This window comes from Melanostigma gelatinosum, assembly GCF_949748355.1.
Source record: "Melanostigma gelatinosum genome assembly, chromosome: 8".
NCBI lineage: Eukaryota > Metazoa > Chordata > Actinopteri > Perciformes > Zoarcidae > Melanostigma > Melanostigma gelatinosum.
In genome coordinates, this window is record NC_136641.1 from 13,946,963 (window position 1) to 13,961,658 (window position 14,696).

The 14,696-nt window shown below is 43.7% G+C and overlaps 2 protein-coding genes across 2 annotated transcripts; both read left to right on the forward strand.

Annotated features, from left to right (window-relative positions):
• Positions 1 to 650: 650 nt before the first annotated feature.
• On the forward strand, positions 651 to 5,802 carry alx3 (ALX homeobox 3). The gene is made up of 4 exons (XM_079274350.1): positions 651 to 1,033; positions 4,392 to 4,666; positions 4,787 to 4,912; positions 5,069 to 5,802. Exons 1-4 carry the CDS (start codon positions 682 to 684, stop codon positions 5,417 to 5,419), a joined length of 1,104 nt encoding a protein of 367 aa, XP_079130476.1. The 5' UTR covers positions 651 to 681; the 3' UTR covers positions 5,420 to 5,802.
• Positions 5,803 to 8,726: 2,924 nt separating this feature from the next.
• On the forward strand, positions 8,727 to 12,800 carry rbm15 (RNA binding motif protein 15). Its single transcript, XM_079272943.1, has one exon. The coding sequence runs from the start codon at positions 8,844 to 8,846 to the stop codon at positions 11,403 to 11,405; it is 2,562 nt and encodes an 853-aa protein (XP_079129069.1). The 5' UTR covers positions 8,727 to 8,843; the 3' UTR covers positions 11,406 to 12,800.
• The last annotated feature ends 1,896 nt before the right edge of the window (positions 12,801 to 14,696 follow it).

The window sequence follows — 14,696 nt, forward strand, 5'->3', positions numbered from 1 at the left end:
TTAACACATGCCTATGTAATCACTGAATTAAGCGTTTAGAATGGTTTAGTACGTTAAAAGGAAGAAAGTCAGTCTGACAAAGAACAATGAAAGCACAACATTAGGCCCACTCGTTATGCCCGACTGTGAAAAAAAATTGAAATATACGAAAGTAAAACTAAATTGACATAAAAAATACAAAAACAAACCGAAGAACAAAGAAATATACACGAGCTACATGGAGAAGTACTCGTTCAGGTATCCCTGCGTAAACTGTTGTGTGTCTCCTGTCCTGCTTGATTTAGTGATGAGGCCCATAACAATATATGAAATAGGAATTAAATGGTTAATTGGAGGTACAGAAACCACACGTGATTGAATTTTTGGCGGATTATATTAGACTGCTGGAAGCTGCAATACACCACACACGCAAACACAGCCTCTCTCTCTCTCTCTCTCTCTCGCTCTCTCTCTCTCGCTCTCTCTCTCTCGCTCTCTCTCTCGCTCTCTCTCTCTCGCTCTCTCTCTCTCTTTTACGCACGAAACACACACACTCCAGCCCCGGTTTCACGGGTCTTTGTTTCTGATCTGTTAAATCCCACCCACTTGACATGAACACAGTCGAGAAAAAAAGTGTCCCACTCAGGCGCCCACACTATCAGCGCCCAGTTACTGTTGTCTACTGCCTGCTGGACACGTAAGATGGAGACAGAGAGTTGTTTGCCTTTCTCTTCGCAGACCAGCAGGAGGACGCCAGATAACTCACCGAGACTGGAGCACAGCGGCTCCGGCTCCTTTCTCCCCTGCGATGAGCTCCAGAAACCCTCGCATCTTCCTCCTCCTCTTCCCCACCGCCTCAGCCTACGCGGGGACCTGTACGCCGCCGCCATGGGGAGGTTTGGGGATGCTGCGGCGGACTTTACGCACGGCGCTGCCTCGACGAACCCGCCCGCCTCACCGTCCAAACACAGCAAGTTCTTGGAGAGTATAAACCATGATCAAAAGGGGACAGCGACAAACGGCAAGCCGGCGTTTTATGAGAACAACTCGGAAGGTGAGTAAGAGAGAATTTCTTTGTTACAAAAAGAAAAGAAAACAGCAACTAACTGACTTATAAGTTAAAGTAGGAGCAACAGCAAGATCTTGACTTGTTTTTGCTTGTTTCCCTGAATGATAGCACAATTGCTTGACAATACAATGGATTTTAATAATAGTTTTATTAATTTAATAATTTTAACAAAAATGAAAGTATTTTTTTGCCAAAATGTCTTTAGTGTGGAAGAAAATACCTGGGTTAGCACCCCCCCCCCCCCCCCCCCAGAGCCAGAATGCATTCTTAATAGTTTTTTTTTTGCAGTTTGCAATTGTGTTAAGGGTGCGATTTCAACTAACAATGTTGATTGATTTTTATTGGCTGTGCAAATGAAACCATGGTTGTGATAAAAATGTCAGCAAGTTGTCTTTCACTTGACAGACCTTGATGTGAAGTGAGAGAGGTTAAAGGTCAGCCTGGATGTTGGATGTGTCATAGGCTAGTCAGTTATCAGGTTTTAGGCTAACATTCCAATATTTCCGTATTTTAGTCCTTGCCCTCTTTTTTAAAAATAGCTTCTTATTCTCTTCATGTGTTTGTGAAACACATCTGAATTGACTTTGGATTTGTGCTCATAGGCTGTCAGACATCATAGCCTCTAAATGTCCATTGTTGGGAAGAAAAGTAATGCCTGTACATGTTGAACCGAAGCCTGGAGAAATGATGTGATCTTTCACTTTATTTATTAGTGTTGATGATTCTGCAAAGCAACAGAGGATATGAGCGCTGATAATGTCTTTGTGATATGTGTCCAGAATAATATACAACAGATTGATTCATGTTACTGCCAAAGACAATTAGTTATTATAACGATATCAGCTGTCCTGTTTGAAATTAGACTTTTATTACTTTGCTTTGAAATTGGATTTAAATTAGGAAAGGCACGTATGGTTTCCCCAGTTCTCTGGCGCGGTCACACACACACAAACACACACACACACACACACACACACACACACACACACACACACACACACACACACACACACACACACACACACACACACACACACGCTTGTGCTGGCAATTGTTCAGTGTAAGTTGAATTAATTTCATACATTACTGCATATCAGTGTTAGGGTTTGCATGCATGTGCATAATAGATACTGTGTGCATGTGTGTCTATATACTCTTCATTTGTATGTTTGGGTTCATTCAGCTTCAAAGGCAGACACGTCTTCCTGTTATGTCTACAGTGGGATGAAAGTTTATTGATGGTGGGACAGGCCAATACATTTTAAAACCCTTCAACCATCTTTACACTTTTAAGTTTTAAGTTTACAATGTTGTTGTTTGCAATCAATTCTTGCAATTGTAATACAGAATTTGCCAAAATTGAATAATGGGTGAGTTAGTTTCTGAAATTGTGTCACATAAATTGCTTGTTTTTTATAACTAAAGCTACCCCCCCCCCCCCCCCCCCCCAAAAAAAGTACCAAAAGGTTTCACATTATTTAAAAAAATAATGAACAACCTTAATTATTTCTTAGCGGCTGAGATAGCTTTATTTAAATTTGTCTTCCGTTTTATTATTCATCTGCTATAATAACGAACGCAGATTAATTTGAAACCAGTAAATATTATATTTACGTTAAAGAAACTGATGAAACATGTTTTAAAAGACTGAAGTACCATTTTCCGCAAATTGAAAACCTTAATAGAGAGCAAGAGGCCTGGAAAAGAAGTGACTTAAATTTCTACCACGACGATTTCAGTTTATTAGAATCGATCCCCAAACTCACAGCATGATATTTCTTCCTATGCATTTAGAATTTATCCTCTATTTGCCTTTTCCTGAATTTCACATAAATCTCCTGTTATGGAGGCAGAGCGGATGTGGGTGTTTGACAGGGTAAAAGCTATACAATGTCTGCGGCCCCAGTTTGATATCTTAACGGAGAATATTTTCAGCATGAACTGCGGTGTGAGGTGGGATCTAATGGACAAGAGGAAATGAATGCTGCAATGAAAAGTGCTCTCTGTTGGGCCCCATATTGAATTAGGAGAACAGCAAAGTAATGTCTCTGCTGCCCAGTAAGTGAGTGCCTGCAGTTCGACGCAGAGTGATTTTGTTTTGGAACTCAGGGTTAAACATAATGAACATGGACAACAACATCAAAACACTGCAGCAGGGAACAGCCCTTTCCATGGTCTGTTAACAGGAAGGGAAATAATGCTTTCAGATTTCCCCTTGAATGTTAAGAACCAAATGTATTTAATCATGTGCTTTATCAGATATAACATATTTGACATTTAATACATATTTATCCTAGTTTTGTTACTAATATTTTGACATGAACATTGCAATAAGTTTCCCAAAGAATAAATGTATTTGTTTGTTTAGAAAGCAAGCTTAAACATTTATTTTATGATGTCAATTTATTTATTATCCAAATGTGACAAATCAAATTGTCTTTTTGACTTACTGCCTTGTGGGTTTAATCCAAACCAATTTACTGAGAGTTCACTATGGGTCGCTGAGCGAATCAAATTAAATCTCTGTTTGGCTGTTGTGTGTTGCTTTTCTCAGCGTCACAGCTCAGCCTCTTACGATAGTTTGAGTTTGGGAATTAAATTGAGAAGCATGAAAAACAAGCAGGAGATGAATGGATTTTCAGACAGAATGTTTGATGTGATCTCTTGTTTAATTTGATTTCGTAACAGTGTGTAGAATTATACGCCGCTGGTCTTAATGTTAAACTTTTTCACTTGCAGTGAAAATGGGAGTGGTTGATCATTCAGATGTTTGTACTGGTGGCTCACATGCAAAGGGGTTTGATTTCCAGCGTTGGCCTTTTCTGTACAAAAGTTGTGCGTTTCTCGTCCTCATTAGCGATGATAAGTAAACTACAGGTATAACTGTTTATCGGTGTTAGCCTGTCGAAGCCCGCTGGTTTGTTCGTGATGTTTCTCAGGGTCCCACACAGTTTTTCTGCAACCTTACAAAACCCTCAACAGTATGTAGATTTTATTGAACCTTTATCAAACCACAATCATTGTCATTACATTTTTGTTGGTCCCGGCCAAGATGGGAAGCAACAACAATACAGAAAAGGTAAAACTTATTTCACAAAGTATTTGATGAAGGGTCAGATTGAAACAATGCCAGAATCTTAATCAGAAGTTGAAGATTGCAAAATCTTAAGTAAAACCAGCACCCTAAAAAATACGTGGTACCGTAAAGACAACCTAACATCAATCTAAAACCATGAAACAATGAAGCAATTTTGATGAACTGACAATATAGAAGTTTGCATATACATACATTTTGGAATATATAAAACGTTCTACCTTTTTTCTGTGTGCCCTTATGTCTCAGTCAGAGAGAAAGGCCCTCCAAAGACCATGGCCTATCCTGGCATTGGCACAGACTGTTGTGGCAAGCTGAAAGAGCCAGGTGCTGGTTTGCATGGAGGCTCGATCGCCGACTCCATCGACTTATCGGGCAAGAACAAGAAACGGCGCAATCGTACCACCTTCAGCACGTTTCAGCTGGAGGAGCTGGAGAAAGTGTTTCAGAAGACACACTACCCTGACGTGTACGCCCGCGAGCAGCTGGCCCTGAGGACGGAGCTCACTGAGGCTCGGGTTCAGGTATGTTTTCAGGCAACTGACTCATTACACCTTTTTGTTTTATAACTATAAGCAGAAGAGAGTTTATGACCTGAACAAGACCTGTTGTCTTCTGATCCACAATATTTTTGTATTTGAAAGGTTTGGTTCCAGAATCGTAGAGCCAAGTGGAGGAAACGGGAACGCTATGGAAAGATCCAGGAAGTCCGCAACCACTTTGCGGCTACATATGATATCTCTCTTCTCCCTCGCCATGATACATACCAGGTAGGCCACCGCAGATCTCACATGATATACATTATCGATCCTGCTGTGAGAACTTATTTTGTTTTTCCTGCTCAATCCGACCTTTGCAGATATCTTGATTTGGTGTTCATAGCAAAGTATGAAGTGTTTCCATCTTCATTCCTCTCTCCCCGTCAGATGCAGGGCAACCTGTGGCACGGGGCAGCTTCAGGAGGAGGCGGTGGTTCAGGTGCTGGCTGTGTCCTAGGAGCGGACTCCATCCCCTCATCCTGTATGAGTCCATACCCTCACCCCCACAGCAATCTGCAGGGCTTCATGGGCATGCCCGCATCCACCAGCCATCCCCACCACCACCACCACCCGTCTCACCATCCAGGCATCAACGGCCTCTATTCACTCCACAGCTTTCCAGGAGGCCTCGGGCCCCCTTCCATTGAGGGGCCCGAGAGTGACTACAAGCCGTCGGGCCTTGTGGCGCTGCGTATGAAAGCCAAAGAGCCAGGCAGCATTCTCTCCTGGCCTACATGACCACAACAGTGCCAAAACCCCATTATGCGCTGACTGAGCCAAAGCATATTACATTCCTGAACCATAAACAGTCCCCGATGTACACACCCATCTCAGCATATGACTCAAATATTTCCTCCCAACATTTATGGAAACTTGCAGACTTTCCACAATTCAGAAAATCGTGGAATATGAATTTCATGAACATTGAGGGCAACTTGAGCCTCTTGCACGAAAACCCAGTGTATTAATAGGAACTTTGTTGTTTCCAGTTTTAGTTTGATATCACATTGCTGAGACCAAAGACAAAAAACTATTTAAGCATGTAAAAATTGTAATTATCATTTTAATCATTGTTTGTTTTGTGTCTGTTGTGCTTTATAGTGTGACCAGTAATAAAGGCCTCCATCTAAATACAGTTTTTTCAGTACGAAACTATTTTGGGGGAAAAAGATTAAGAAAACAGAAGAAAAACAATCTCAGCCGCAATCATTGTCGGCTTGACATGACTCCTAAAAAACGAACCAAAAGTCTGTGTCGCATATTTAACTGGAAGTGTTGTTGTGGGGCAAAAAAATGCTTCACAGTCTGTGGTTGCCATAAACACAAAGACTTCTGCTGTGCGGGAAGTGTGCTTTTTTTTATTTGGGAAGTGCACAGAGAGACCGTACATGTGCAGCATACTTGGCCTCACTTCAAGAGGCCCTCAGGTGGCACCTCATGTATCAGGAGCTAGTGGCAGGTTCATTAATGTAAAGTTAACTGAGCAACCACACTCCACTATTGATGATAAAGTAAGCCTTCCTCAGGAGGATGGCTTCACATTGAGCCATTTCTCATTCACATCTGGCATCAGTGGTAAACCCGACAAACTGAGTAATGACTTACAGTTTAATAGAAGAAATTGGGGTCACCATGGCCCAGAGCGTGTGTTGTTTGGTAATATCAACCACTGAAGCCAGTACTTCTGCTTTTATTTATAAATACTTATGTATCCATATGTTGTCTTTTAAACAAGAATATGATCATTATAAATCTGTGGCATCCTTAGTCATGTATTCTGAATGCATTCTTAATAGTTGTTTTCAGGAAATCTCCTTGTTGTGCTTTTCCCCAAACAATGTACTTTATTGTCAAGGAAACACTGAATTGCACAGTACCATCCCATCTGGTGTAAATGACTGAATACCAACATATTAATGTCAGATGTGCAAACATTTAAATCTGTGAGCGATTGAGACTGCAACTTGAATTGAGAAAAAAGAAAGTTCCTCTGGTGGACAAAGCCGTTCCAAGCTCCACTTAGTCCCCAGAAATGTACATGGCTTACGGGACAATATACTGGCTCTGCTTTCCCTTTGCTTGCTTCACATGACAGCCATACTGGGGCGGATCATCTGCCATTCCCTGAGTCTGTGCCGGGGTTTTGTGTGAGCCACTAACATGTGGTTCCAATAGAAGAATGCACAAACCCATCAGAAACACTTTCCACACCCACAGCTTCAAATTCCAGCCAGGCCCTGGGAGACGGCAGCCTTTACTGCAGTTACATAGTCCCCTGATTCAATCCCAGATTAAGTGGAGAAGATAAGGAGACCTGTCAGTAGGGATAAGGGATTGAGGAGATGGCCATCTTTAGGAAAGCTGAAGAAATAGCAGATGGTGGATCAGCGCTCATTTTTTGTATTTATTTTTTAGATAGGGAGCAGGTTAAATAACTCTGCTGAAACAAAAGAGGCAACTCAGTGGCTTAGTGAATCTGATATGTACGCTTGTCTTGAACGCTGTCAGGACAGTTGTAAAAGAATAGATAACAATAATATAAATGCAGTATGGTTTAGTCCACTTAAAAACAGGACAAAACCGAATTACCTCATCTTACAATAGGCAACCATACGTTTTGATTAAGTTGTAATTTCAGTTACAGTGGTATGGCAGGCGCTTTGATCTGTATTGGCTCAATATATCAGGCTGAAAAGGCCTCATATGATTTGTCAGAAATGAAATGAAAAATGTTGAGTTAAGACTGCACAATTCTGGGGGCAGTTAATAACTGTAAGCATCACTTTGTGTGTAAGGGTCATCGGGTGAAGACTGTCACTTGAGTTTGAAAATGACGATACCCTTAGTCGCATTAATGGACAAAAAAAAAACTGATTTAATGCTCATTAAAATCTGTACAGCTGCCTGCTGGCCACTGCTCTGAGCTTTGATCTCAACAAGATTTATTTTGGCCTTGAAGTGCAGCTATTGTGACACAACAGATCCTTGTGTTTGAAGCAGTTGGACAGCATTAACATGTCCCACTAAGCTAAACAATGTGGTTGCACACTGCGGCCAGCTCTGTAACACAGTCAAAGAGCGGAGTGAGGCGAGTTCAACACAGTCTGCCATAAAGTATTTAGCTGCTTCAAGACACTGAACTTAATTTAACAGCTCATCATTTGAAGGGTAAAAAAAAATAGTTGCCACACTGAGTTGACTATTTGCACAAACAGTTGTACACCTATCCAGAAGTGCAAGAAGTGGTTTGTAGTGTTATCTTGTTTCAGCATGATTCAAACATTCCTTTGACTCCTAAATGGTAAATAACTTAAATAAAGGACAATAAAAGGCCAAATACTAGGATTATCTTAGTTTTGCTTCCACCTCAAAAAAGGAAAGTTATGTATCTAAAAGTAACCAGGTGCTCAGGTGTAACATATTAAAATACCTAAAATATACCCAATTAACTGACTGGAGCATAGCAACTGTATACATATGTGAAAATTCATTACAAGTTGTTGATCAGCAGCTTTTATTTGTCCACATACCCACAGAAGGGCCATGTGTATATCCAAAGTCATTTTAAAGTAATTTATGAGCTCGTGTGCTTACTGTACCCTTTGAGCTCCTGTTCAAATACTGCCACCTTGTGGTATGAGATGTAAAACGATGGAGACACATTTTACATAATAATAATTAGGTACTTTGACTGGGAAACAAAAAACAAAAAACAGGGCCAGCTCACGAAATCATATATTCAAATAGCCCTGCAATAAATTGTAAATCCCCAAATAAACGCTACCCTGTTGTGCTTATAATGCTTAGTATTAATGTCAGAGAGGTGTTGACTTATAACAGGCCACAGATAGTGTTGGTGTTTTGTGTTAATTTGCAGTAAATTGCTAATTGGTGCAGGATTACTAAAGTGAAAACGAATAAATAGACATTTACATTTAAACGTCCCAGTGGGTGATTGACATGTGCTTAAAAGTTTTCCACCCTGCTTTTTAACCAATCAGCTCGCAGGGGCGGGCCTTCCCATTAATCTGTACAAAATGGCGGCTGTTGTTGTTTTGCCGCAGGGTCAGTGAATAAATCCTTTTTTCATTTCAACAATTTTCTGCACTCAGTTGCAGAAACAACAATACAAAGCCCAGGTGTCGGCTCCGTGTGGACTGAAATGAAAGGTAAAGAGCGGTCGCCGATCAAAAAACGCTCCCGGGCCTTGGACGACATACGAGACAGGGGAGGATGCCACCCGACCAGCAAGAAAATGGGGGCTCTCTCCGTTTCCAGTGGGAGTAATAATGGAAATAGCTCGGCCAAAAGCGACGGCGGCTCGACGAGAAGGAGTCTACTCGGTGAAAAAAGAGACCGAGATTTTGACGGTCAGAGTCGGACTGGAAATAACCACAGTTGTCAGTCTGCTGCCGCTAGCTCCATCGGTAAGAACCACAGCCTGAGCCTCACGCTGGACTTAGCCTCACCGAGGACCGCTTCACGGGCGGAGCAGCGGGTGCAGCCGCCGAGCACCGAGAGTGAGTACAAAACACTCAAAATAAGCGACCTCGGCACCCAGCTGAGCGACGAAGACATAGAGGACGGACTCTTTCACGAGTTTAAGAAATTCGGAGACGTGAGCGTTAAGATAAGCCGGAGCAACGACGAACGGATAGCGTTCGTGAATTTCAGGAAGCCGGAGGACGCCAGAGCCGCTAAGCACGCGAGGGGACGCTTGGTGCTCTACGATCGTCCATTGAAAATCGAGGCCGTGTACATAAACAGGAGGAGAAGCCGCTCCCCCGTGGAGAGGGACTTGTATGGTGCAGCTCAAAGCCACAGACATTTGCAGAGACCCCTCTCGCCCACCGGGCTCGGATACAGAGACTACCGGCTGCAGCAGCTGGCCTTGGGACGGCTCCCCCCTCCGCCTCCGCCCCCTTTGCCCCCTTTGCCCAGAGAGCTGGAGCGGGAGAGGGAGTTTGCCCTGTTTGAAGCCAGAGCACGCCCCGCTTTCATTGCAGAGCGAGCAGCTTTTCGCGAGGAGGACTTTATATCTCCAGAAGATGACCAAAGAGCCAATAGGACGTTGTTTTTAGGCAATCTGGACATAACTGTTACAGAGGCGGACCTGAGGAGGGCTTTTGACAGGTTTGGGGTCATAACTGAAGTGGACATTAAAAGACCCACACGAGGACAAACCAGCACATATGGATTTCTGAAATTTGAGAATCTTGACATGGCTCACCGTGCTAAACTTAGTATGTCTGGCAAAATAGTCGGCCACAACCCCATAAAGATAGGTTATGGGAAAGCAACTCCCACCACACGCCTGTGGGTGGGTGGACTCGGACCCTGGGTTCCTGTAGCTGCCCTAGCAAGAGAGTTTGATCGCTTTGGCACTATAAGGACCATTGACTACAGAAAAGGGGACACTTGGGCCTACATTCAGTATGAAAGTTTGGATGCTGCACAAGCGGCGTGCACACACATGAGGGGCTTTCCACTGGGAGGTCCAGAGAGAAGACTGAGAGTGGACTTTGCTGACACTGAGCATCGTTACCAGCAGCAGTTCCTGCAGCCTCTCCCAATACCACCGTTTGACATGGTGGCGGAGTCATTTGTCCACCGTGCCACACCTGAACCTCTGAGGGTCAGGGAACGGACTCCACCGCCACTTCATTTCAGGGAAAGAGAGCTCTTTCCTGGAACTGAGTGGCCCAATCCAGCTATTCGTGATCGGGTACGTGCTTCACCCTTTGAGCCCCTGGAGCACTTGGAACGTGAGCGGCGGGCGCGAGAGCCCTGGTCGCTGGAACGAGAGCTACAGGGACGAGAACCTGCACGCAAGCGGCGTATAATGGAGGACGGACGCCATATAGACCACTCCCCTGACAGCACTGAGAGGACAGTAAGGCGTAGACGTGCTTCTCCAGATGGCAGTCCTGGAGGTAGCAGCAGAGATGGAGGGCGCTTCAGTGACCCGGAGCGCCCTCTGCGGGCCGAGAGACCCTCTCCGGCACGAGAACGTCACGGCAGCCTGGAAAAAAGTGTGGCTGAACGGAGACTCAAAAGCCAGAGTCTCTCCGACAAGGGACCACCAAGCAGCAGTGTTTCATCAGTTGGAGATCGTAAGCGCAAAGCCGGTGATGGTGGTAAAGGGCCGGCCAAAAGAGAACGCTCTGAGAACAATTCCAAGGGAGGCCAGCCGTCCAAACCAGACGGCACAAAACTCAGTTTGGCCTGGCATGGTATGCTGCTACTCAAGAACAGCAACTTCCCGGCCAACATGCACCTGCTGGAGGGCGATCACAATGTAGCCAGCGACCTGCTTGTTGAGGGCACATCAGGGCGGCAGGTGAGCGAGCTAAAGATCACCCAGCGTCTCCGTCTGGACCAGCCCAAGCTTGACGAGGTGTCCCGGCGCATCAAGGTGGCGGGTCCCGGTGGCTACGCCATCCTGCTGGCAGTTCCTGGGACCACAGAGGATTCGTCTTCGTCCGACCCTGCAGCATCAACTCAGCGGCCACTTCGCAACCTGGTGTCCTACCTCAACCAAAAACAAGCAGCTGGAGTCATCAGCCTACCTGTGGGAGGGAGCAGAGATAAAGACAACACGGGGGTTCTTCATGCTTTCCCTCCCTGTGATTTCTCCCAGCAGTTCCTGGATTCCTCTGCCAAAGCTCTGGCTAAAAGTGAAGAGGACTATCTGGTCATGATTGTGGTTCGTGGAGCATCTTAAAAAAAAAAAAAATCAGAACACACACACACAAGTTCAAGTGGTGTAAAAAAAAAACGAAAAGAAAAAAAAAGAAATCTGCTGTATGTCAGCAACTATTGCATGCGGTGTGTTCTGCATTATGGGGTACACTAGTATGGTTCTTGAGTGTTTGTATGTTACCATGTAATCCACTAAAATAGCAAACCCTACCCTCCTACTAAACTAAAAGGATGTGTGTATTTGAAATTATTTTTAATTGCTCAGTCAAAAACCTGCAGTAATTCAGTCCGAACATATTAAAATATGAGGAGCACTTGTTGAATACATTTCATTTAAGAATAGATGAGGCATATAGAAAACTTTTTTTGGTTAATTTACAGGTTTAAAAACTGAGGTTTCCAACTCTACTACGAGAAAAGGATAAAAAAAAATATTTTCAGATTTGCACTGAGTAGACACAACAACACCTCCACTACAATAATACCACAAACAATGGCCTCACAGGCTACTGTAGTGTTGAGGCCACGCCTCCCTGACTCTGTTAACAACAAGCTGAAATGTACAAGTTTAAAAAGGTCATGTTTGTGTCCAGGCTATTATACTGCATTACCTTAGATTGTATAGGTGTTATTGTGTCTATAGGCTTTTACATGAGGAGAATCAGAAAAACATCCCTTTTCAAGGCTTTGAATTACAGTGCAATAATATTCCTACCATTTCTTAACTGACGGTTCTCAGTGAAGGTGGAGTTAATGGTTTGGTACTGCAGTTTCAAAGCCAATCTAGACAAAAAAAAATCATTTTGAAGGCCGAAACATTCCGCACAACTTTTCTCCGGCACACCACACTCACCAGAGGTGTTAGGCTTCCGTCATCGGGTAACCTCCCTGGTGTCAACACGATAGCTAAAACAGTTTGGCGGATGGAGTGCGGTGTACTGCAAGAGTTATGCGATGTGTTTTGCGTGTGTGTTGTGCTCTCAAAGTTGGAAAACATTTTGATGGTCCCCGGTTAAAACGTCTCTAGAAACACTGGCACATAATGTTGTGAATTCTGTTAAAAAAAGAGACAAATAACGTTCAGTTTCATGGTTTGGATTTGAGAGTATTTTTTATTAATGTGTTCCTTAGTGTTGGAACACCAAATTGCAAGACAGACGATGAACTCGGTGTGTGTCCACTGGTGAAACTAAATTGTTACGTCAACTCTATGTGGAATGCTGAATACTAACAGATGTGATATTTTCGCCCGGGGAACAGCCCATAACACAATGCGCATAGCATAGTAACGCAAATACTAACATGTTTTTCATATTTTTTACTTCATATTTTATTTTGTGCATCCCTACCTTAGAAATGGTTGTGTAATGTGATCTATGAAAAACTACAGTAGTAATGGATAAAAAAAAAAAGCTTAGAGTTTTGTGTTGTTTCATTTATTGCTCTGAAGCCAGTAGGTCCTCAAATCATAATATTAATATTCAGTGTCGGTAATATGTTGGTACAAAGTGACAACAACCTGCTCTTTGTTCAGTAAGTAGGTCTGAGTCATTTTAACGTTTTAGAAACACTTTCATGTTCATGTTTGAATCATATTTTAGAGGTATAAATTGGACACGATACAACTCATGCCTGCCAACGTGTTCCCAAGGCCTACTTATTGAATTTTGTTTTGCCATTGGATGTCATGCAATAGAAAACCGCTGATTATGGTTTAATGTATTGAAAACAAACTTGTTCTGTGTGAACATCACACCCACTTCAACGTTGGACTCTCGAGGAGACGAGCGCAGAGACGAACCTCTCTGCAGAGAAGGTGTTTGTGAGTCCTCGCTAATGAGGCAACTTTTAAGTTGTGTATCCCAACTGCACCTGTGATGACTTCTGTTTTAAATGGAAAAATTGAGCAATGTACACTTTGATGTCGTGGGAAAGGAAAATCCATAGAGCCCATGCGAAGCTGTTCACATACCTGCAAGTGCGTTTGGGCACTTAATGTGACCGATTATCAATAAATTGTTCATTTGAAGGGAAACATGTTTCTTCGATGGAAGTGAATTGAAGGAACACGCTGCCATACCTTATTGTGGTTCGACGGAGTTGTCACTTGAAATTTTGTTTCCGCACACGAGGGAGACAATTTTTCAGTTTGTTTAGCACCAGTGAAGAGAGACGCCTGTATCGCGTGAGGATCGCTGTTTGCTTGCAGGCCTGTTCTGAGCTCCTAAGTTGCCCGTCATAAATCACTCTCCCACGAGTCGCCGTTATACCGTCAACGTTTCCTGTTGGCACGTGAACACCTGAACAGGATGGAGGAGCCTCTCCGCTGCCTGTTGTTTACAGCCAGTTTGCAGTGTGAAACAGTGGCAGACGCAGACAGCGGTGCAGTTTGGGAGTCGAGGGCAGGAGCCAGTAACCTGTTGTCTTCCCTGCTCTCTACTCTAAAGGTTTCATGTGCATTGTTCCTGGTCCTGAATAGGAGCTGAGGAAATCCCATCACCGGCCGTCACACACACTCCACTCAGGAGATTGTGAGACAGTTCCAGCTGTCTCACTGCAGAGGCCAAGCTGAACCACTGGGGTGATTTGTCTTTATTATGCTTTGCCCGGTTATGATTTGATTTGACTTAATCAGGGAAGAGGATTGGCCCCAAACCTCAGCTAGGAATATTGTTTGCCCCCATCTTCGTGTTCTCCTCTGATTGAACCCTCTCCGAGGAGACGAGTGAAGAAGTGTGTTTTGCGGTGCTGAAGCTGTATTCCATCGTCATCTGAGGTCTGCTGCAGCATGGAAATGCCAACAGGCCAAATTGCTTACCCTTTTTGACACTGCTGGAAGGAATCCACACTGCGGACCCCAAAGCCTCTCCCAAAGTCCTCTAGGAGACCTGTTTATTTTGCCGATGCCCTTTTTATAAGTTTACGGCCACTTTGCACAGGAAAGAAAGTTTTCCATTTCCTCCTACCATCCATTTTAGTCATGCTAATGTGAAAACAAATGCTGTGTTCTGTGCTGAGAAGGACCCCTCACTTCACTAGAGAAACATTGCCATCTTGAGGACCATGGAGCTCCTGCTTTCCTCTCACAGTCTACCTGACAAATCACATTCGTGCACAGCAGACACCCCGGACAGAGCTGGTATCTTTGACTGCTGTATAGAAACGACATGAGGGTGAGTAAGGAGAGAGAGCTGTCTGCCGGGTCTGTATCGGTGGCTCAGGCAGCAGTGGTAAGTATAAAGTGTCAGCACCACATGCTTTACAATAACACATGCAAAATGGCACACTAGTTTTCAGCCAGAGACATTGCTGA